Here is a 22,516-nt window from a genome sequence, read left to right as displayed (position 1 = left end):
ACCGGCGGGTCCCTCTCCTCTCCATGCGGAGCCGGCGGAGTCAACGGGAGCCGGCAGAGCCTCCTGTCTGCAGCCAGCACACTTCGTGCTGAACTGAAGAAGACACCACGCAGCCAGCAGCACAAAGGGAGCGAGGCTTTCCCCACCGTAAAGGCTGAACAAGAACACCCTTCAACATGGCGGCGTCAGAGCCAGAGAGAAAGAGAAGTGAGTCCCGTGGGACGGAGCTGGAAATGGCGGCGGGAGAAAAGAGGGCGGTGCTGCGATTCTGGCGCGCAGCTTAAAAGAAACCTTCTTGCATGCCGTGGTAAGAAACTGTAATACCACAAACTGTTTGTCTCTTTAATCCATTTGAAGAACATGGGGGGATGGAGTATCTTCGTGTGCCTGTGAAGATTGTGAAGAATGCCCGATGCCAGGCTTTATAGTAGTAAGAGGCTGTTAGAGACTTGTGGCGAAGAAGAGCCTTTGTGTGCAGGCCAAAAGAACTTATCCTTAAAAAGATGAATAACCCCATGTGATGGCCCATGTTTTGCAGTGTGAAGGAACTGTGAGATTTTTCATGGGAGAGATGTTCTACACACAGCAGATTGTTTGTTTCCGGGCGGATCTGCTGTTAGTGGCAGTTTGGGAACCACGTGCAACTGAAGGAAAACCCTTTTTTCCCTTAAGCATAAGAGAGAGACTTTTCAAGAACTGGAACACTGACTAACATCCCATGTTCTGTTATCCCTTGTGTGAGCTAGGTAAAAGGAGAGAAGTGCTGGGGGGGGGGATTTGCTTTAATTTTGTTTTGTTATTGTCTCTTTACTTTTAATTCTATTAGTAATAAAACTCTTTCATTGTACTGCAACTGTTTAAGGTTTGTGCCTGCTTTGCTTTTCTCCTAATTCTTATCTCACAGAAGGAAAATAAGTAAGTAATGAATATTTTGAACCAAAACCACTACATTTAAATTGGTGTTTCCGCCCGGTTTCGAACTCAACCCGCTACACACGGCTCTGTGACTGGAAGGTGTCCCCAGAACTTCTAAAGGAGACACACACAAAAATCTTCCCAATCTCCCATCCAGCCCTGCCCTCTGGCACTGGGAAGCCATTCCCTGCCTCCTGTCCCTCCAGGCCTTGGCCCCAGTCCCTCTGCAGCTCTCCTGGAGCCCCTTTAGGCCCTGCAAGGGGCTCTCAGCTCTCCCTGGATCCTTCCCTTCTCCAGGGGAACATTCCCAGCTCTCCCAGCCTGGCTCCAGAGCAGAGGGCCTCCAGCCCTGGGAGAATCTTTAAGACCTCCCCTGGACCTGTTCCAGCAGCTCCATGTTCTTCCTTATTGGACACACAACCAGGTCCTGGCTGGACATGGACAACCAGGAATGTCCTGAGTGGTCACTCAGCTCCTACCTGCAGCAGAGGCCTCTGCACTCCCAGGATCTTCATGGTGTCGGCGTTGGCCAAGATTTTCAGCGGATCCGACGCTTTGGTGACGCCTTCGATCTCTTTGTTGATCTCGGCCAGGACCTGGTTGAGGAAGATGTTCTTGATGTACATGGTGAGGAACTCGCGGAGTGGGCACTGCTTGGCTGGGCCCAGCTCCATGGCGTACTCGATCTCTTGGATAAACCTGGAAAACAGAGAGGGGAAGAATAAATTGGAGTTAAACCATGCAGATCCTTTGGATTTTTTAGTGCTGCCTTTGCCATTCCAACGTTTCAGAGCTGAGCGCCGGCAGGGTGGGAATGACCATGGACTGTCCCAGCTTGAGGAATGAAGAGGAGAAAAGGTCCACAAGGTAGTTTTAGAGGAAAAAAAAGATAAAATACAAACAGTTGGTGAGATGAAGACTAAATTGCTGGAGAAGAACAGATAAAATGAGAGAAAATCCCTATCCCAGGCACAATTCCTGTTTATTTGTCCAAAAAAAAAATTGGCTTTTCCATTTGGGACATGCTGGGAAGATGTCCTTATAAAAACAACATCACCATTAAAAAAATGAAGATGCCACAAATCCCTTTGAAAAGCCAAACTTCCTCCTGGGCATGGTCACTCGATTCCCACAGGTGGGTTCCTCATCTCTAAACTGAACTGCAGAATATTCCAGCTCAAAATCCAGAGAAAACATGGAAAAAAGCAGTGTCTGTGCACGATGCCATGATCCTCCTGCATTATGGAGGTCTGTGTTATGGTGTATTTTTATCACCCTTTATTGTTCCATCCCAGGATCCCATTCCTGCGCACACAGAGCAGCAGGACGATTCTGGGAATGTTTCAACACCAAATGTTTGCCATCTCCTGCAAAATCTCTTTATTTCTGTGCTGCCATCTGGTTACCAGCGAGGAGTTTTCTTCCCGAAATTACCTCGTCATGTCTTTAACTACATCTCAGGCAGTGGAATTGGTATTCCTTTCAAAAGAATTAGGGACTGAGTATCAGGAGCCAAAAAGGATTGAGACATGCTGTCCGGAGTTGTGCCGAGGGAGGTTTAGGTTGGATATTAGGAAAAAATTATGCAGTGGAAAGTGGTCAGGAAGTGGAGCAGGCTGACAGGGAAGTGTGGAGTCACACTGACAAAATCAGTGACAAAATGATCCTTAAGGTCCTTTCCAACTCAATTCTTTCCATGATTCCATCGACCCTCTCCCAGAATTCCCACTGTTAGGGTGGGGTGGCTTTCTGAGTGGGTCATGGACAGTGTGGGACCTCCTGACAAAAAACATGGATGTGGCACTTAGGACATGGTTTGGTAGTGAACAGTGACTGGATTTGATGATCTTAGAGGTCTTTTCCAACCTCACGGAGTCTATGATCTATTCCTTAGCACTAACCCTATTCCCAAACCCTTCACCCAGATCTGCTTCATTATCTTTCATTTTCTACCTCCATGTTCCTCACTCCAGAGGAGGCACTTCCCTTCCCAGCACTGACTGAAGAGCCAATTCCCATGGATGATTTCTTTCCAATCTGAGCTGTTTTCTCCCTAAACCCTCTCCCCGTTGACTCCATGGGTCTGGAGTGACACATTCGGACAACGCAGCTTCCGTGGGCGAATCCCTTGGGAGTTCAGTTGGAAGATTGTTCCTCCAAGGAGAGATGTTGCAGGGAGGGAATCACTGAGCCTGGCAGATTTATTCCCTGGATTTCACAGGGTGAGAATGGGAATCAGCTTTGTAAAAGGGGGAAACAGCGGAGTTGTCTGGGAAGAGAGCAGAGACTCCACGGAGCTGATCCCAGAAATAGCAGGGCTGATGTCACCAGCTCTGAGTGCCACCACTCATGTCCTAAAGGGGACATTGTCAGGGTTGATGGGACTGTGTCAAACTCACTCATTGAGTCCTTTCACGGCTGCCAGTAAATCTCTCTTCCTTTTTACGTTTATTTACAGAGCACAAAGCTCCACAGAAAGCGAATTTTACTATTAAACCCCATTCAGGTGGGTCAGGAGCAACACAGGAGCTTGAACTGGGAATGAGCATCGTCCAGTGAAGTGACAGGGACAACTTTTAAACACTTTTAAAGTCCAGAAAATGCTTTAAAATGGCTAAACCAAATAAAAGAAGCCTTTTAGAGGGAGAATGACCACACGCAAACCATCAGAGCTCAGATGTGCTGACCTACAGTGGGGGTGGCAACTCCTCATCCCACATCCTGATGGTGACCCCGAGTGTCTCCTGCACCACAGACTAAAGGTCAGTGCTGGAAAATGGTGCCATCAAGAATTTTTGTTTCCCAGTGCCTGGCATTAATCACCATCCCAGATCTCTCCTAAAGACCCGTGCCTTCACCTCCGGAAAACTTCTCCTTGATTGTGGTTGATGTATCCTGTTAAGTTTTAACGTCTCGACATGGACAAGACGAGAGTGGTTCACCTGATGCTGCTCAGGATCAAACCATATCCCTGTTTTCCTTGATAGGAACCATAAAATAATCATGGATTATGAGTGAGCTGCCAGACAGCAGTGACTGAGGGGGGACTTTGTGAGTGCTCAGCATCGTTTGTGATAAAGAACAAATGCTCAGGGGCTTAGGAAGCAGATTTCAACTCGATAGCAGCAGGAAGTTATTAAGACTGAAGCCGTGCACGGCACGGAGAACTGGAGGATACGGATGGGAGACCTTCAGCCGGGATGTTCAAGGATAGTTCGATGAAATGATTATGGGAATGGAAACCAGTGAAGTCTTCATTTAATCCAAGGGTCTCTGCCGAGGGAAATGGAAGCAGAGAAAAGGTAAAGAAAAATGAAATAGGGATGCCAGATTGTGGCTTACAGCCAGGAATGACCCGGGAGTTCCTGGATTTGATAATCCAGTGGGATAAATTGATTTTTACAGCCTCAGAGGACAACTGGGATCCCACTTGCTGGGATCTGCTGTGGTTCAGAGATGACCTCTCCATGTTTCCAGCAGCCAGGATGGGTCCCACACTGCTCTGCACCCGAGGCAGCCACTCTGGAGCTCCAACCTTCAAAACCCCACTGGGCACAGGACCAGGGGGCCCAAGCAAGAGTCACAAAGCTCCAGGTACAGATGTGGGTGAGATTTGCACCAGGAATCCTCCTGGGACATTAAATGGCAGCACTGGTGTGGCCTCCACGTCCTGAACTGGGAGGGCTACTCAGAATTCCATTCAAAACAGATTAATAATGGAAACCATCAATTTTCTGTATTTAAGAGAACTGGGAGTTGCCCAGAGCGGCTGTGGCTGCCCCTGGATCCCTGGCAGTGCCCAAGGCCAGGCTGGACATTGGTGCTTGGAGCAGCCTGGGACAGTGGGAGGTGTCCCTGCCCATGGCAGGGGTGGCACTGGATGATCCTTAGGGTCCCTTCCCACCCAAACCATTCTGGGATTCCATGAATTAAGGATGCAAAGTCAAAAAGACCGGAGCTGTTTGTGTCGCCTGCCTTTGCCCCGCTGCGCAGGACATCACCGCCTCATTTTTCACGACACAACAGCCCAGTACTGCCCTTGTCAGCAGATCCTTGTCCTGTCCAAGGAATGGGATGGTCAGAGTTCAGCTGGGGAATGTTGGGAATTTCCAACCCTGCCTGTGACTGGAGTCCCAGCGACACACAACTGTCACCTGCACGAATAAATGTGACACCAAGAGTGAGTCTTCTGCCAGGAAATCCCACAGGGCTCTCTGCTTCCAAGCTTCCCTCTTCCTGCCTTCTCATCCCTCCATACCTCTCCTGTTTGTGGGAATTTTGCCATCAGTTCTCTTATTTTCCTTGGTTCCCAATCCCACTTGGTCATCCTGTGTTTCTCTTCCAGGAGCCCAGCAGGTTTGGGAGCCCAAAAAACACCACGAGGGGAGAGAGTTGTTGGCCCAGTAACCAACCCCTGCCTTCAGCTTGGTCCTGGTGAGCTCTGGAGTTGTGTCCATTGGGAATTCTGGCTGCCACGAAGCAGAAGTGTGAGCACTGCACTTCTTTCAAGGGGTCCAAACAAGCCAAATTTGGGATTTTTTTCCATACCTTCCACCCAACAGTTCTTCTTACTGAGAAATGTGGAGATAGAAATTCCCAGCCACAGGAAAGGTCACCAGAATTCAACAGATTTCTCCTTCTCAAAAAACCTGAGTATCTCAAACATATTTTCCTAAAAAACAGCCCCAGTTGGCAATAAAAGACCAGCCAAAGCACAAGAAACTGCAAATGAGAGTTTGAAATGGGAAATATTGGGTGGCATTAAAGAGCCGACAGATATTCCCTATTTTCTGCCTGGCAGACACAGCCACACATTCACAGGCACACACGGTGCTATTTATTTATTTCAGCTTCAAATGTTGCTGGCTGCCTTATTCCAACAGAATCCAGTCTCTATAAAGAACAAAAAAGTGTTTAACAGCATGTGAAAAAATGCATCCCGAGAGTCCTTTCCAAAAACGTTGTTGTGCTACTCATCCAAGCAATCTGCAGAACTTTTAAATGTCAAAACAGGCAATTTGACCCCCAGCTATCCCAGAAATCCATATTTATCCCAGAATGGGCTGGGCTGGAAGAGACCTTAAGGATCATCTCATTCCACCCCCTGCCATGGGCAGGGACACCTCCCACTGTCCCAGGCTGCTCCCAGCCCCAATGTCCAGCCTGGCCTTGGACACTGCCAGGGATCCAGGGGCAGCCCCAGCTGCTCTGGGAATTCCATCCCAGCCCCTGCCCACCCTCCCAGCCAGCAATTCCCAATTCCCAATCTCCCATCCAGCCCTGCCCTCTGGCACTGGGAAGCCATTCCCTGCCTCCTGGCCCTCCAGGCCTTGGCCCCAGTCCCTCTGCAGCTCTCCTGGAGCCCCTTTAGGCCCTGCAAGGGGCTCTCAGCTCTCCCTGGAGCCTTCTCTTCTCCAGGGGAACATTCCCAGCTCTCCCAGCCTGGCTCCAGAACCATCAGTTGTGTCCCACCTTCAAAATGCAAAAAAGCTTCGTCTGAATAAAAATTCAGATACAGGGGTGTCACCAGATTCTGAATCATGGTCACTAGATATTCCTGGGAATCACCTGAAATCCTAAAAAAGGCTCGTAGGGATGTCCCAGCTCTGAAGGCCACTTTTAGGAGACACCATGGTGAGGATGGAGTTCTTCAACAGAGCAGCCAGGAGGGGAAAAAAAAATAAACAGAAATTTGCATCTTATTCTGAATTCAGAACCTGCATTTTTAAAATGATGCACAATTTTCAACTTGTTTTATCCTCCTATAAAAGCATTTGAGGTGATTTGTGGCTGCAATTAAGCATTCCCCTCAGACAGAAAAGCACTTTCAGGAAAATGAAGTAGCTTTTGGTAAATGACAGTCATTTGGATTAAAAAAGAAAAAAAAAGCGCCTCATTTCAGAAAATTTAATTCATTCTAACTCACAACTTAATTGGTTGTGAGCACTGTCTTACCTAAGCTGAAAGTGTGGGATAAAAAGCATCAAACCTAAAAAAGCTGCATGGATTGATTTAGATACCTACAACTGCTGCCTTCCCGAGGCTTTCTTCTGACTTCTTGTTCTCAGAGGTCTTCTAAAACATCATTAAAAGAAGCTGAAGATGCAGAGCATCAATGACTCCTTGCCTTAATGATGATGGTAATAATACCTGAAATTCCCTCCTCAAACAAATGAATGACAGGAAAAAAAATCAAATAGTCCAGAACCTTATTAAGAGAATTTTTTTCTGACATTCAGCCCAAATTTCCACTTCAGCTTGGTTGGTTTTTGTGTGATCCTGAACTGTTCTCTTCCCTCTGCCTTAGTCATGAAACATCCGAGGACCTGCGATGAACCTTCTGGGGAGCTTCCACAGAGCAAGGAAATATTAAGGAAACATCAAAAATCCTTTGAACTGGATCCTGGTTGCCGACAGAACAGAAATTCCAAACTGGTTGGTCAGACTCAAGGAAATCAGGGATAAAACACCCAGGATTGGAAGTTCTGGAAAAGTCTGAGGACACATTAAACCAAGAGAGAAAGCTGGGAGGTCCCACACTGTCCATGACCCACTCAGAAAGCCACCCCACCCTAACAGTGGGAATTCTGGGAGAGGGTCGATGGAATCATGGAAAGAATTGAGTTGGAAAGGACCTTAAGGATCATTCAGTCCTGACCCCATGGGCAGGGACACCTCCCACTGTGCCAGGCTGCTCCCAGCCCCAATGTCCAGCCTGGCCTTGGGCACTGCCAGGGATCCAGGGGCAGCCCCAGCTGCTCTGGCAATTCCATCCCAGCCCCTGCCCACCCTCCCAGCCAGCAATTCCCAATTCCCAATCTCCCATCCAGCCCTGCCCTCTGGCACTGGGAAGCCATTCCCTGCCTCCTGGCCCTCCAGGCCTTGGCCCCAGTCCCTCTGCAGCTCTCCTGGAGCCCCTTTAGGCCCTGCAAAGGGCAAAGTGAGGCCTAGAGATGCTCCCACACCTGATGGTTACACAAGTGCTGAATACAATAAATACAATTAAGTTTATCTAATTCACTGCAGCACATGGACCGTGGATCGTTTGCCACTGAAGACCAAAGAGGTCCTAAAGAAACAGAAATCACAGTATTTTGCCTAAAAACTTCACTGCAGGGAATTATTTTGGTCCACGATCAGCTACTCCAGGATTAATGTTTCACACCTTGCTGATAAATATCGTGGCTGTGCAAGGTAATAGAACTGATTCTGCATGAAGTGACTCCCAAAAGAGGAATAAAGGTTTAAGATCCTTTCTAGGTGATCCCAAAATGGGATTAAAATTAGGATGATCACCAAAAGAAGTGTGAACAGCTCTGGGAGACTCAACGGACGTTTGGCTACTTTAAGTGTCTTTTAAATATTAGCAAAGTCAGACCAAAACAATCACCAAATATCAGAAAAAACCCATTAATTTCCTGCTATTTTGAAATATTAAATAGCCTAGAAAACATCCAGGAAGGTGACAACCAGAGGAATGACTGCTGCTAACAGCAAACACGGCATTTGGGGTGTTTTTCACTAAAATATTAACATTACAAGTGCCTGGCAGCACCAGCCAGAGCTGTTCCCACAAGCCCAAGCTGAGTTTAATGGGTTCTTTTGGGTAAATCACCAAATTCAGTCCTTCCCCTGTACAAACACAAATTCCCAAACTATAAAAAATCTCAACGACTTGAGATAATTCTTTTGGTTACTGTAAAGATTTCTATGTCCCCACAGAGCTGAGAGATTTAGAGCTGGAAGATGAAAGAGTCCAGGACTTCACGTTTTTAACAGCAGCTAAAAAAAAATACAAGATTTAAAGAATCGATTTCTGTGTTGTGCTCGCTCAGCCATGAGATTGAGGTAAGAAATGCCACCTTCCCGTGCAGGTGTGACAGAAAAATCAGTGTTTCGTTGTCTCTGAGGTCCTAAAAACAACCACAAACACTCTGGAAAAAAGAATTAAATTAAAATTTAGCTCTCAACTGCTGCTAAAAATATTGTTTCCTTAATGCTCAGCTGCCACCTGAAGGACACAAATTCCTGATGTAATGGGACTCTCTCAAGGTGCAATTTCTTCTGATGTCTCCAGAGGGGAATATTGGCTCGTATTGGGACCAGCAGATGTAGAGCCAGAATTGATCAGATCTAGAGATTCATGACGTGGGGAAACGTTTATCTCGTGCCGTGCAGCTCAGATTCCTCCCTCGTTCTTCCCAAATACCAGCAAAAGCCCAGCCAATGGAAGTTTCTGGCGTGGTTGGATGGATGCTCAGATCTCCCGCTCTCCATCCTCTCATCTCTTGTGAGGGCAGGAGAGGAATTCAGGAATCAGCAGCAATTCCATGCTTTGCCAAACCTCAGCGAAGAGCCAGCTGGGATTTTCCCAAAGGTGGGAAATCTGAACGAGGAGAGGCCTCGAGTTTGGGGACCCTCTTGGAGAAAATGAGTTCCAAAAGGACCAAAACGGTACAACTTGGAGTTGTGACTGTGAAAGGAGGGTTGTGAAATGTTATCAGCATCACAGGCCTGGGCACTGGGAAAACACTGGGAGAAATATTGTGTGGGACAATGGAATGGGGCTACTTTACTTAAGGAATGGGTTAATGGGTTTAAGATGAAAAAAGGTGGGGATGGATGGGATCTTGGGAAGGAATTGCTGGCTGGGAGGGTGGGGAGGGGCTGGAATGGAATTCCCAGAGCAGCTGGGGCTGCCCCTGGATCCCTTGAAGTGCCCAAGTCCAGGCTGGACAGGATTTGGAGCAGCCTGGGACAGTGGGAGGTGTCCCTGCCCATGGCAGGGGTGGCACTGGAGGGGCTTTAAGGTCTCTTCCAACCCAAACCCTTCTGGGACTGGTGTTGGCTTTCACCCCCCTACAGCAGATGGCATCCATTTGCTCCACATCTTTGTGGAGGTTTTAGATCAAACCTGATAAAATTCGAGCTTTGTTCAGACCCTAAAGACCCTCTGAGCCAAAACCCTGTCCCTGGAGAGCAGGGACAGCCCAGGGAGTGACGTTTGCTCCCTCCAGGAGCTGCTTTCCAGCAGAGCTCTGTGTGTCTGTGGTTAAATCCCCCAGCGGGGAGCAGCTCCCACAGCCTGACCCACACAGAGGCTTTGGAGAGGCTTTGATCCTGCTCATCCCTACGGACTCCTAAGGACACCACGAGGCCTCTGAGTTCTCCTGGAGAACAAACAGGGAGCAGCTTTCTTCCCTCTGTGCCATGAACCTGCTTTCCATCCCCTGGAGCAGGCGCAGGTTCTTTACAACGTGAACCTGGAAGCAGGAAACCTGTGAGAGAATGGTTTGGTCTCCTCCTCATTTATGGAGGACCTTTTTGGGGTTGTCCATGTCCACAGAGCCTGTGTTTTCCCATTACTGGATGTTTGCAAAATGAGAAATGCTCCAAACTGCAGGAGGGGATGGGATCATGACCAAAAAACCCCAACTGTGCACATCTGGGGAATAGGGAAATGTAAAACGCTGCTTTTCCAGGGACTGGGGAGCAGAACTGGGGTGTGCACAGCACCAGGCTTCACCTTCAGCCTCAAATCCAGCTTTGATGAGCTCCTCCTTCATCCTTTGTCACCAGTAAAATAAATTAATAATTGATATATCTTCACTTTATACAGAACTGAGCAAACCCAGCTCCTATTCAGCCACCTCTTTGCTTTTCTCTACCAAATTTCTCCTCTCCCATCCCTGAATCCCTAAATTTCCAGCCCAAAACCAGACTGAGGTGGAGCCAAGTTGCCTCCAAGTGACAAGATTGCTCCCAGATGGAGATGATAACCCAAAACGACTACTGATCTAAATTACCCTCCCTCGATCCATTTGTAATTTAAATCCAATCCTACAGAAGAGAAATGCCCCAACCACCCCATCAACCTCTCTCTCTAAAGGTCTGTGATGTCCCTGTTTTATGTGAACCCAGGGCATGAAACCAAACCTGGAGGATTTCACCATTTCTTCTTTTTTTAAAATTACACAGAAGCAAAGTCAAGGCTTTATTTCCCACACCAGGTAACACCACTGCTCTCCTACTTTGCTCCGTGCAGGGTAGAGAATACATCCAGCCCTGCTTAAAAAGCACTGTAATTTTAAACAATCCTGACAATTCCACAGGAATTCCTGCCCATCACACAGAAATACTGTGAGGCAGCATTAAATGTGTGTAGAACACTCGGGGATCACAGCAATAAATATGTTAACAGAGCCACCATATAATGTCACCCTATTAACCAAGGGATGCAAAATATGAAGTTCACTAACTTCAGCTTTTCCTATTATTAAATCCCATCTCCTTTAATGTCCTATCACATCCAGTTTGTTGACCCCCACTGCAATGTAATGATACCCCCCACAACTTCACATTTCCTCCCGAGCACAACAGCTCTGTAAAAATTAACTTATTATTCCCATTATTTTTTTTCAGTTGGATCTGGTGGCTCGTTCTTTGTGCTCCAACCCCCCCCCCCCCCCAAGCTCTCAATCTGGCCCCTTTTAAAAAGCAACATATGCTGAGGATAAATCCTTCCAATGGCTCTATTAATAGAGGAGCTGCAGTGCCAGCTTTACAAATGGGCAAACTGGGGGTTGTTAGATTGTGTTGTCCTGCTTTGCAATGGGAACGCAGGAATGGCTTTGGAGGAACAACTGGGAGCAGCCAGAGGTTTCAAAGCCCCTGGATTTGGTGTGGCAGGTTGTGTGAGCCTACAAGAGACAGGATGAGATCAGCTCTGCTGCACCTCTTTGCTGCCCTGCTTTTCCCAATGAGACAGCAAAGAGCCCCATCACTGTCTGCGCCTGTCACTCCAATTAGTCCTGTCTGCCTCGTGCTGACATTCCATTAAATCAGCGGGCAGATGGCACAATCCCTCATTAGCATCCCACTGACTCCTGAGTCTCTGGAGTGGGGACAGCCAGTTAAATCCTAAAAACACACCGGGGCAAAGAGAAGTCCAAATTGAGGTTGTAACTCCAGAGCCCACCTGGAGACAAAGCTGGAGTACCATGGTGGAGCTCCAGGAGAACCAGAGCCAGCATTGATCAGATCTAGAGATTCATGACGTGGAGAAAGTTGAGATGACGTGGGACAAGTTGAGATGACCTGCTATGGACACCTCGGTTGGGCATCACCACCTGTGGCACCACCAGGAGTGATTCTGGCTGTCCTCTCACAGCAGTTGGATTTTCTATCATCCAATGTGAGGAAAAGGCCAGGAGGGCCAGGTAAACATCCCATAACCCGTGTCCGTGGAATTATTTGGGGAAACAGAGCTCTACGGACAACCCTGTGGAATTCCCAGGCTACTTCATTTCACAGCTGGAAATAAGACACCATCACTTCAGAAATCTCTGGCAGAGCATTAATTCCCTCTCTCCCAGTCAACATCAAGTTCATCCTTTCATCAAGTAACTCTTTTATTCACATTTTAGTCCTGTACCCAAAACTGTTGGCAAAACCCTGAAACACATGGGATGGAGCAGAAGAACACAGATCCCAGATCTTTTCCATACCTCGTTGCCTGACTTGAGAATCTGGATGGGACAATCACAGAATGATTCAGGTTGGAAAAGTCCTCTAAGACCATCGAGTCCAACCATTCCCCAGCCCTGCTAAAGGTCACCACTGCCCGTGTCCCCACGTGCCACATCCACACGGCTTTGAAACCCCTCCAGGAATGGGGACTCCAGCACTGCCCTGGACAGCCCTTTCCTGGAAGGAATTTTCCCAGTATCCAGCCTGCCCCTCCCCTGGCCCAGCCTGAGGCCGTTCCCTCTCTCCTGTCCCTGTTCCCTGCGAGCAGAGCCCGACCCCCCCGGCTGCCCCCTCCTGTCAGGGACTTGTGCAGAGCCACAAGGTCCCCCTGGAGCCTCCTTTGCTCCAGGCTGAGCCCCTTTCCCAGCTCCCTCAGCCGCTCCTGGGGCTCCAGATCCTTCTCTGGACATGCTCCAGCCCCTCCAGGTCTCTCCTGTCAGGAGCTGCCCCCAGGATTCTGGGGGGTTCCTCATCAGGGCCAGCACAGGGGACAGTCCCTACCCTGGGGCTGTGCTCACACTGGGGCTGGCACAGCCCAGGGGCCATTGGCCTCTTGCCCACCTGGGCACAAGAGTTTGGTTTTACCCACGCCCAATCCCATGGAAATTACGAGAGAAGAGCAGGGACAACACAAATCCCTCCAGGACAGCCAGGGAAGGAACCACACACCCCAACGGAGCAATGGGAGCACGAGGACTTTCCTTTCTCACCAACCCTGGGCACGCAACACCACAAAGGAGAAAAAACCAGCTTTTCCAGAGCAGCTGTGGCTGTCCTTGGATCCCCCTGGCAGTGTCCAAGGCCAGGCTGGATGGGGCTTGGAGCAGCCTGGGATAGTGGGAGGTGTCCCTGCCCATGGCAGGGGGACGCACTGGATGAATTTTAAGGTCCTTTCCAACCCAAACCATTCCATGGCTCTGTGATCACACAGTGGTGGTGGTGGTGGTGCTCAGTTCCAGGTGTTTGCACAGGAACACAAAGACCCTGTACATCAAGAGCTGCCAGGGTAACAGTAATGCACTTCTGAGGTCTACAAATCCCAATTTCCAGATGACAAATCCAGCCAGGTGACTTTAACCTACACAAAATTCCAACCTAATCACTTCCATTAGTTAAATTGGCTGAAAAACTCAGTTGGGACACACCAATATTGCCTTTTAGGAAGGCAAGAACCAGTGATTAAAGACCCAGCTGTGCTCCAGGCTGTCATTAATAAATTCACACCTTGGCCACAGAGCCAGAACTGCAACCAAAAAATGACAGGAAGTTTCCCACATGAAGGGATTTTTGGCAAGGAAACACCACCAGGATTTCGTTGTTCCTCTGGAGGGTTGAGAGGAGGCTCAGTGTTTGCAGAATGTGTTTGGGGAAAACAGAATCAGCTTCCAGAGGAAACAGAGACGAAAAGCTGAGATCTGGAATTGCCTTGGATCATCCACCTCATTTGGCATCCAGGGTCTGGGCCAGGCTAATGAGGAGAATGGATTTGCAACAGCCCTGTGCTGCTGGAGGCAGGAAATTTGGACAAATTGGGACAAATTGGGACAAATTGGATGCTGTGCCTCCATTAAGGATCCCATTCCTCTTCTCTGAAGAGTGAATGCTTTACTTCAACGGCCTCAACACCAGCAGTTGCATTATTCCAAATGGAACTCATTCCACTAATTCTGTGTGTAGCTCCATGCGTGGCTGACTTTTTCTTCTCCCAACTCCTGATCTCCAAACCTAAAATGAGGAATTCCCGACAGCTGATTCCTGACAGGAATTCCAGACACTTGGCTCCTGTCCACAGAGTGATCTTTACAAATCCCACTTAATTCATCAACCTCATAAAGCTGCTGCAAAGCAGAGCACAAACACATCAAGGGCTGTTACTGCCAGCGGGAAAACGATTTCCTGACTCTGGGAAGTGTCATTTGATGTTCATGTGTGTGTCAGGTTTATTACCCCATAATTACAGGGCACAGCTCACACGTGGCACACGAGGAGCAGATCTGTTTCTATCAGCATGGAATTGTGGTGAACGGGGCTGGAAGGGCAGAGCAAGGCACGCCCTGGCTCTTGATTACAGATTATCAGACCAAAGGGTCATGTTTTGGTGGGAGATGAAGTTATCTTTACACACAGGCCCAGAACAGATCTGAGTGCAGGGTGTTGACCAAGAATATTCCTCCCAAATCCAGCTGGAAGAGGCTGCTCAGATGTTTCTGAGGCTGTAGAGAATTTCCATCCCATAATGAGAGGCACAAAGTGCCTGGCACTGCTCATGGTGACTCTGCCACTGTCCTCGTCCTCCCTCTGCCACAGATCAGTGCTTGGAAAGGGACAGGTCCCATCCTTTTCCATGGGAAGGTCACGTGGATGGTGCTTCCCTGAGTCTGTGAACTCTCCTGAGGCTTCATGGAATGGGTTGGGTTGGAAGGGAGCTGGAAAATCATCTCATTCCACCCCTGCCATGGGCAGGGACACCTCCCACTGTCCCAGGCTGCTCCCAGCCCCAGTGTCCAGCCTGACCTTGGACACTGCCAGGGATCCAGGGGCAGCCCCAGCTGCTCTGGGAATTCCATTCCAGCCCCTGCCCACCCTCCCAGCCAGCAATTCCCAATTCCCAATCTCCCATCCAGCCCTGCCCTCTGGCACTGGGAAGCCATTCCCTGCCTCCTGTCCCTCCAGGCCTTGGCCCCAGTCCCTCTGCAGCTCTCCTGGAGCCCCTTTAGGCCCTGCAAGGGGCTCTCAGCTCTCCTGTCGTTTCACATCGGAAGAGGAACCCTCTGGTGAAACCTGTCCATAATCCAGGATGGGGAAACTCTCATTCCTGACAGGAATGACACTAATTAAGGATCTGGAACAGATGGGCTGATTTAGCAGGATTTTATCCACGCTGATCCCGATGGCAGCTCCCTGGTATCTCCTCTCCCCAGCTCGGGAGTGTTCCGGGATGGGATGGGGTGTCACGCTCAGAATGGCAGGATTTTCCAAAGGGACACTGCAGAGGCACAGCACCAGGAAGTCGTTAGCCTAATTAACTCTTCACTGTCAGTCGAAGAGTTCTTCCTAATCCAGTTACAATCCCACAAACACAGGGCCAGCCAGAGCTCACGGTTTTCCAGAGGGAGGCAACCCCCCACATTTATTGGGTTACAAGGATTTTACAGCACTGGGGGTGGGAATTCTTCCAGTCTGAATTCAGAAATCTCCCTGCAAATAAAGCCTCATGTTTGTGTTTATATTCCTCCAGGGCGTGACAGAGCTCCGAGCTTGGGAAGCTGAAGGAGGTGGAAATAAATCCTAGGAAGCACCAAGCTATTCAGCAGCAATCTGAGCAAATACAAGTGGGTTTTTCTGATATAAACCCTGCCTTTGTGGCCACCTGCACTGTAAATTGTGCTCACTTTCCCCACATTTTCTCCTGACAACTCCCAGTTCTTTTCAATTACCAAAAAGAAGGGAAAAAAAAAAAATGTGTACAATGTAGCACTGCAGCTTCATGGATATGATGGATGTTGCAGCAGTTTTAGTTTGGATTTTTTCCATGAATTTTTATTGCCCTGAGCTGTAAAAACTGCACCAGGAATCCTAATACTTGTCCTAACTCATCCAGCCTTTTGTGAATCATTTCAGTCCTCTGCATTTCATCTTTTCCCTCTAACTAATACTGCTTGAATGCCGTGAATAATTTATTATTCAGCCAAATTTATGATTATGCTGATTCTTTTCCTTGTAAAGAAATACATTTTCAGAATAGATTGATTTTAGCTGGAAGTGTTCCAGGTTGGACGGGGCTTGGAGCAACCTGGGATAGTGGAAGGAGTCTCTTCCCATAGCAGGGGGTTGGAATTAGGTGATTTTTAAATTGCTTCCTTTTAATGGGATGTTTCAGCCTTCAGCTGATGAATTTAAACCTCTTTGATGTCATTTAATGGCAGGATTTAGGGAAGAAAGCTGAAAACAGATGGAATCCCAACCTCTGCTGTATTCCTGAGACAGAAACTCTAACAAGTGGAGCAGGAAGAGGAATCCAAGAGCTCCTTTCTCCTCGGATTTTCCCCCTTTATCATCAGCATGCAGCGCTCAGCCCCAACGAAATAATACCTACAGATTGGTCTCCTCTCAGTTCCTCCCTCTCTATATTTATTTACACCCCCATGCTCTTATCTTATCAATAAAATCATAATTGCACCGATAGCAGCACAGCAGCCAACGTGCAGCAGCAGATGGGCCTGTGAAAAATGCTAAATAAACCCAAGATTCTGCCAATTCGAAGAATTCAATGGTTTATAAATATTTCTCTTCGTATCACAAACGCACATTATTTGAGATAGGCTCTACCTAAGGAGCTACAGATCAGCTTATCTTTGGAAGCTGAGGGATTTGGGAGACGTGCAGTTTGCAGGAGGAGTTTCTGAGAGGAGAAGGAAGTGGGAAGAAACAGGACAAAAAGTGAGGAAAAAGGAGAAATGGCAGAATGACAACAGAGTATTTCTGCTCAGTGGCTATGGAGGAAAGAAATACGGGAGGAGGAAGAAAGGGCTTGGAGAAGAGACACCTTTGGCATTCCCAACAGATCCATCACCTGTGGAGGGGTCTCAGGGATCCCTGGATTTGTACAAAAACAGGGCCAGGAGGAAGGAAAATCCAATTAATCATCAAAAGGCTCCATCCAGCAGTGAGCACAAACCACGGTCCCCCAACACTGTGGGAGTTCAGCCAATGGGGATATTCATGGGATGTGAGGTTGCAGCGACGGGATGGGGATTGAGGAGATAGAATACAACACACAGAATATCTAACTGCACAGAAGAACGGTGTGGGAAGCAAATTCCCAAAGTGATTAACAGCTTTTAGCACAATTAGTGGAAAATTGAGCACATGCAGGGCTCGGGGATGCTCTGATTAAAAAATAACTGGAAAAGTTTAAGATCAAGTTGTGGAAATCAGCCTAAACTCTGAGTCCTAGACCCGTGGAGGACCTAAGGAAAAAAACCTGGTTTTGATTGGAGCTTTTAATTAAAGCAATGGAAAAGAAAACCTTCTGTGTTTCTTTATCCATTTAATTCATCCCTGCCTTAGGATCAGGGCATGGAACATGGAAAAGCAATGGATTTATATCTCAACAGATGCACTAAGCATTAAAAAGGCCCCACACTCAATCTCCATCCAAAAACATCCTCATCACTCCCTGGATTTACAAAGCCTCGTGCTGACAGTAGAGCAGGGTCTGAATGAAGTCAAGGGAAGTTAATTAAAAATTAATAATGCCCCTCGTACTTGATCCCTCCTGCTGCCCTCCTTCGTTTGCCACGACCTCGAAGAACTGAGCACCCAAAAATTAAGTTCATGAGAAAAAAGGCAGGAAAAGGCATCTTCAGGAAGAACTGAAGAGGTTTCCTTCCATTATTCCATCCGAACAGAAAGTGATCACATGATTAAAAAAACTGAAACTCTTCCCAGAGCTTGGTCAGATTTCAAAGGCTGCTTGGAAAGATGGAAGGAAGGATTGGGAAGAGACAACTTCCACCATCCCAGGTTGTTCCAAGCCCCGTCCAACCTGGCCTGGAACATTCCAGGAAGTTACCCTCTGTCAGTCCTGAACTTCTCCAGACACAGGGAACTCCTCCACTTCCCAAACAGGATTTCTAAAGACTTTTATGAAGGTCAAATGACCAAAGCAGGAGGAAAAACCAAGGTCCTTGAACCTATTCCTGACCTTCAGGCTGGTTCTACATGACCTGCACTAACCCTGACTGCATCTCCCTATTTGTAAAATTTGGGCATTAACTCCTTTCCAAAATATCTTATGGATGAATGATTATTAGGAAAAGTAACGAGTGGGGTCCAGACAAGGGTCTCACATGGCACAGATGCCCAAAAAGAACCCAAAACCAAGCAAAGACAGAAGTCTGGAAGATCCAGCACTGCCCAGGCCACCACTGCCCATGTCCCTAAGTGTCACATCCACATGGCTTTGATATCCCTCCAGGGACGGGGACTCCACCACTACCCAGGGCAACCTCTTCCAGTGCTTTTCCCACCTCTTCCAGCCCTTTCCATGAAGAACAGCAGCAAAAGCAGACCCAAAATTTCTTGCTTTACCTCAGACTTTTTTATATTCCAAATAAACCCCCGAGTGGATGATGATGACGGAGTACAAGGGATGAGATCATGTTGAACAATGCCCAGAAAATCAATTTCCAGCTGCTGTTTTTGTTATTTAGATTTAAGAAAAAAACCCCCTTCACATCAAAGATTGTAAGTTGGAGCTGTTGAGAAACCAGAGACAAAACGTAAAATTCAGCAGCATCGATGAAACGATTACAAAATATCAATTTATAGACAAGCACATGAAATATTTCGTATTCAAGCTTCTTTGCTTGTACAGTGAAAGTGGCAACCGGATATAAACTTCAAGCAGAAACTTGCAGCCTGAAAAACCAAAAGTACAATGCGACTTCAGAATGGAAATTTCAACTCCAAAGGTCATTTCCCATTGCCAGCCCTCACTGGTGCACAAATCATCCTCTCAGGGATGATGCGTAAATAGGATTTGTTTGATCGCTTTATCAGCCCTCCATTATATCAAATCTTCTGGAGCAGTGGGACACATCCCAGGGCTGTTTGGAGATTCCTTGTTGGAAGACACAGCGGGGTAAAAATCGTGTCACTCCTCTGGAGGAGCAGGGCCTGACCATGAAATCATAATTAATGCCACGACGATCTGCTTAGAGATCTCTGAAGCAGCCAGGACGGGGATAAATGAGACGCAAAATATCGTCAGCATTTTCTTTAAATGAACTTTGAAAAAGTCTGACACGACAGAAGTGATATTAGAGCCTAACAAGGGATTAGATGGAGCAATTACAGCAAAATTTGATGGAAAAAGACACAAAGTTTGTCCCCAGCACTGCTGTGAAGCCACAATTCCAAGTGATCTTGAGCTGCAGGACACCTGCCAAGAGTCGTGGTTTTCAAGAGCGCTGAGAAATCCAGCCAGGTGAATTTTCCTGCTCTAAGTACTAAAATTCCTGGGAAAGATTTCCCAGTTTAGTGTCTTGCAGATCCAGCTGTGATTTCCAGGTCACTCTGGACTCTCAACCGAACCAAGAACCTCCCCACTCTGGGATTCCTCCACTTAGGCCGAGAGAGGCAACTGAGGGTGAGGAGTCCCAGATTTACAGATTCACGGAACATTCGGAGCTGGAAGGGACCCACAAGGATCATCAAGTCCAACTCTTAAATAAATGGCCCAAAAGAACTCCCTGAACACCCTGATGGCACCTTCAGAACATCAAGTGGAGACAACTTTGTCCCCACCAAACCTCAAGGTCAGCAAACAAGCCAGAGAGAAAGAACTTGGAAAGTCAGGAGAAAACCAGGAATGACCAACCCCAGGACGATCCCAAAATTACAACATTCCCACATCAGGCTTCAAAGGACTTCCAGGTGCAGTGGGGAGCTGGGCAAAGGGCCAATACATCCATAAATAGGTGGCCAATTGGGAAATTCCTGGCTGGAAAGGTGGGGAGGCCCTGGAATGGAATTCCCAGAGCAGCTGGGGCTGCCCCTGGATCCCTGGAAGTGTCCAGGGCCAGGTTGGATGGGAATTGGAGCAGCCTGGTGGAAGGTGTCCCTGCCCATGGAACTGGATGGGCTTTAAGGTCCCATCCAATTCATTCTGTGATTTATTGAGATAAAAATGAAGTGGGAAGAGAACTTGGTTCTACATTGCAGCTGCTCCAAAGCCAATTTTCCTGAAACACCACAGCGAGCACCAGGAATTGCCGGGAGTCAGCATTTCCAGAATTCCATAAAAGCTTCCATGAGTGACAACAGAATTGCCTCCTTCTTAGAACATGACCTACATATCCCAGGATAATGATGACCCAGTGGTGGAGAGAAGAGGAGCACCACTGGAAAAGTCATGTGGGTTCGAACATCTCCCGATTCTTATAGAGAACCCTGAGAATAATCCTTGAGAAAGGCTGGAGATGGGAAGAATTAAGAAATATTCCAGGAAATCATATCACTCTCACCATGCTGAGCCTAGCAGGAATTCCAGCCCTGCCCATGGCATGTGGGAAAGGCTCTGTTAAGTGTCAAAGCACCTCTTCAGATATTCACAGTTAATCCTGGCAAACCATTCCAATTAGGGAAGGAGGGGGGAGGCAGCTCTTGTGTCCCTCACGTTTCCAGCCTGGATGAGGCCTGACAGCCCATGATTGCTGCAGACAGCCCCTAATTAACTGTCATTAGGAAACACATGTCAGGGCCCGGGGCTGGTGCTGGATCTGCTAATTTACTTCCAGAATATTAAAAATCCGCCTTGAAACGAGCTGGTGAGCGAATTTTGTTGTCTTATTAAACATTCCCTACCTCCCCAATTCCTAAATCCTCCTGTTTGGTAGTCAGTGTTTGGAATAAATGATGGATTAAAAGGGTTTCTTTTCTTCCTTCTTGCTGTAGGCAGCCTTAAGGAGAAGGATTAGAACACAAACACAGGGGAAGTGGGAGCTCTGCATAGCCAGGAGGTGACAAATGAAACGATTCTATCCAAACAACCACAATTAACGTGGAGCTGAGTTTTGTGGAGCACCCTGCACAGTCAGACCTTCGTTCTGTCCTTTTTTTGTTAATTAGACTAGGCCTAAATTAATCCAGCTCTGTTTCTGCAAGGGCACAGGGGAGCACAGTGAAGGAGCTGGATGGAAACCTCTTCATGGAATTCCTGGTGACATCGACCCCTTTGCTGCACAAAGTCACCCAAAGGAAGACGACTTTACGGATTTGGGTATGAATTTTAGGGGGTAAAAGGGACACAGATAACCCTTCCCTGTGAGGGTAGTGAGGGGGCTGGAATAGAATTCCCAGAGAAGCTGTGACTGCCACATCCCTGGAAGTGTCCAAGGCCAGGCTGGACAGGGCTTGGAACACCCTGGGATAGTGGAAGGTGTCCCTGCCCATGGCAGGGCCTGGCGCTGGATGGGCTTTAAGATCCATTCCCACCCAAACCATCTCACGATTCTTCGGTATCTTGTTTTAACCCTTCATTCACCTGCTGTGGACACTTGTGATGCCCATGAGAAGTTCTGACCTTGTTGCCAATTGCTCTGGAATTCATTTAATCACTCCCTCTTGAGGGTACCATCAGCAAGATTCCACCAAAGAAATCTTTACTTAACTTTCCCTTCTCACTGGAACAGTGAAATGTTCTCATCCCCTTTTCCAGGTGGACAACAGAAGTGTGAAGGGACTGAGGCCTTCTCACAGAGGATACAGCCTCTGTGAGAAAAAACACATCGAGGTAAAGCAGAATCCTCCAATGAACCACGCTGGTTTTGGGAACTGGTTCACATCCCTGAGATGCTCCTCGTGTGGGAAGGCAACGGGACCGATGACTGGAAATGATTCCTGGAGCAGCGATTCCCACTAACGGGCATTTCCAGCAGTTCTCATTAACGTCATTACTGATTCTTCCACTTGTCTGTATTTTCTCCTGTGATTCTTCAATTTCCTCTTTTTTCCCCCCTGTGATTTTTCCATTACGATATCCAACAGTGGCCTCGTGCCCTTCGTTGTGTAGGGAGGAGTAAATCCCTCATTTCTGTAAAATGCCCATTTCCCAGCACATTTTCGATGGTGATTATGAACAGACAAGGTGCATTTTGAACATTTGCTCAGCAAAGCACTTCAGGCCATGCCGTGGAAGCACTTTGCAATTCTTGCTGGTTTCACTCCTCTGTTCCCAAGGCATCTCAGTGATGGGGCAGAATTCAAACTGCACACAAAAAATGCCACAACTGGATGGACATAACCATGAGCCGAGTGCTGAATTTGTCTTTTTAAATAAAACCTGTTGATTTTGTGGCAGAGTTGAAAACAACTGCAATTAGGGAATGTTTGAGATGAACAGATTGGCTTGGGTGTAAATTACAGAGGACTCCAGGAGAGCTTGCATTTCCTGCCCAGTTTCATTTCAGAGTTTATGAAGGCACTGAAGAACCTTTTAGGCTCAACACACTCATTAATATTCTGCTCCTCTGCTGATCAGGTTCTCGATCAACACCACAGTTCTTGA

General features: G+C 47.7%; 1 protein-coding gene across 2 annotated transcripts in view; it reads right to left on the bottom strand.

The window, feature by feature from the left end:
* The window catches only part of EXOC4 (exocyst complex component 4), a 291,482-nt gene that overhangs the window by 77,724 nt on the left and 191,242 nt on the right, over nt 1–22,516 (bottom strand). For both annotated transcript variants that reach the window (XM_082281122.1, XM_082281123.1), the window contains exon 11: nt 1,395–1,614. In XM_082281122.1, coding sequence (XP_082137248.1) covers nt 1,395–1,614 — 220 coding nt within the window. The remainder of the gene's footprint in view (nt 1–1,394; nt 1,615–22,516) is intronic.

Source organism: Coloeus monedula (genome assembly GCF_965178545.1).
Source record: "Coloeus monedula genome assembly, chromosome: 4".
NCBI lineage: Eukaryota > Metazoa > Chordata > Aves > Passeriformes > Corvidae > Coloeus > Coloeus monedula.
This window is presented reverse-complemented; position numbering and strand designations above follow the sequence as displayed.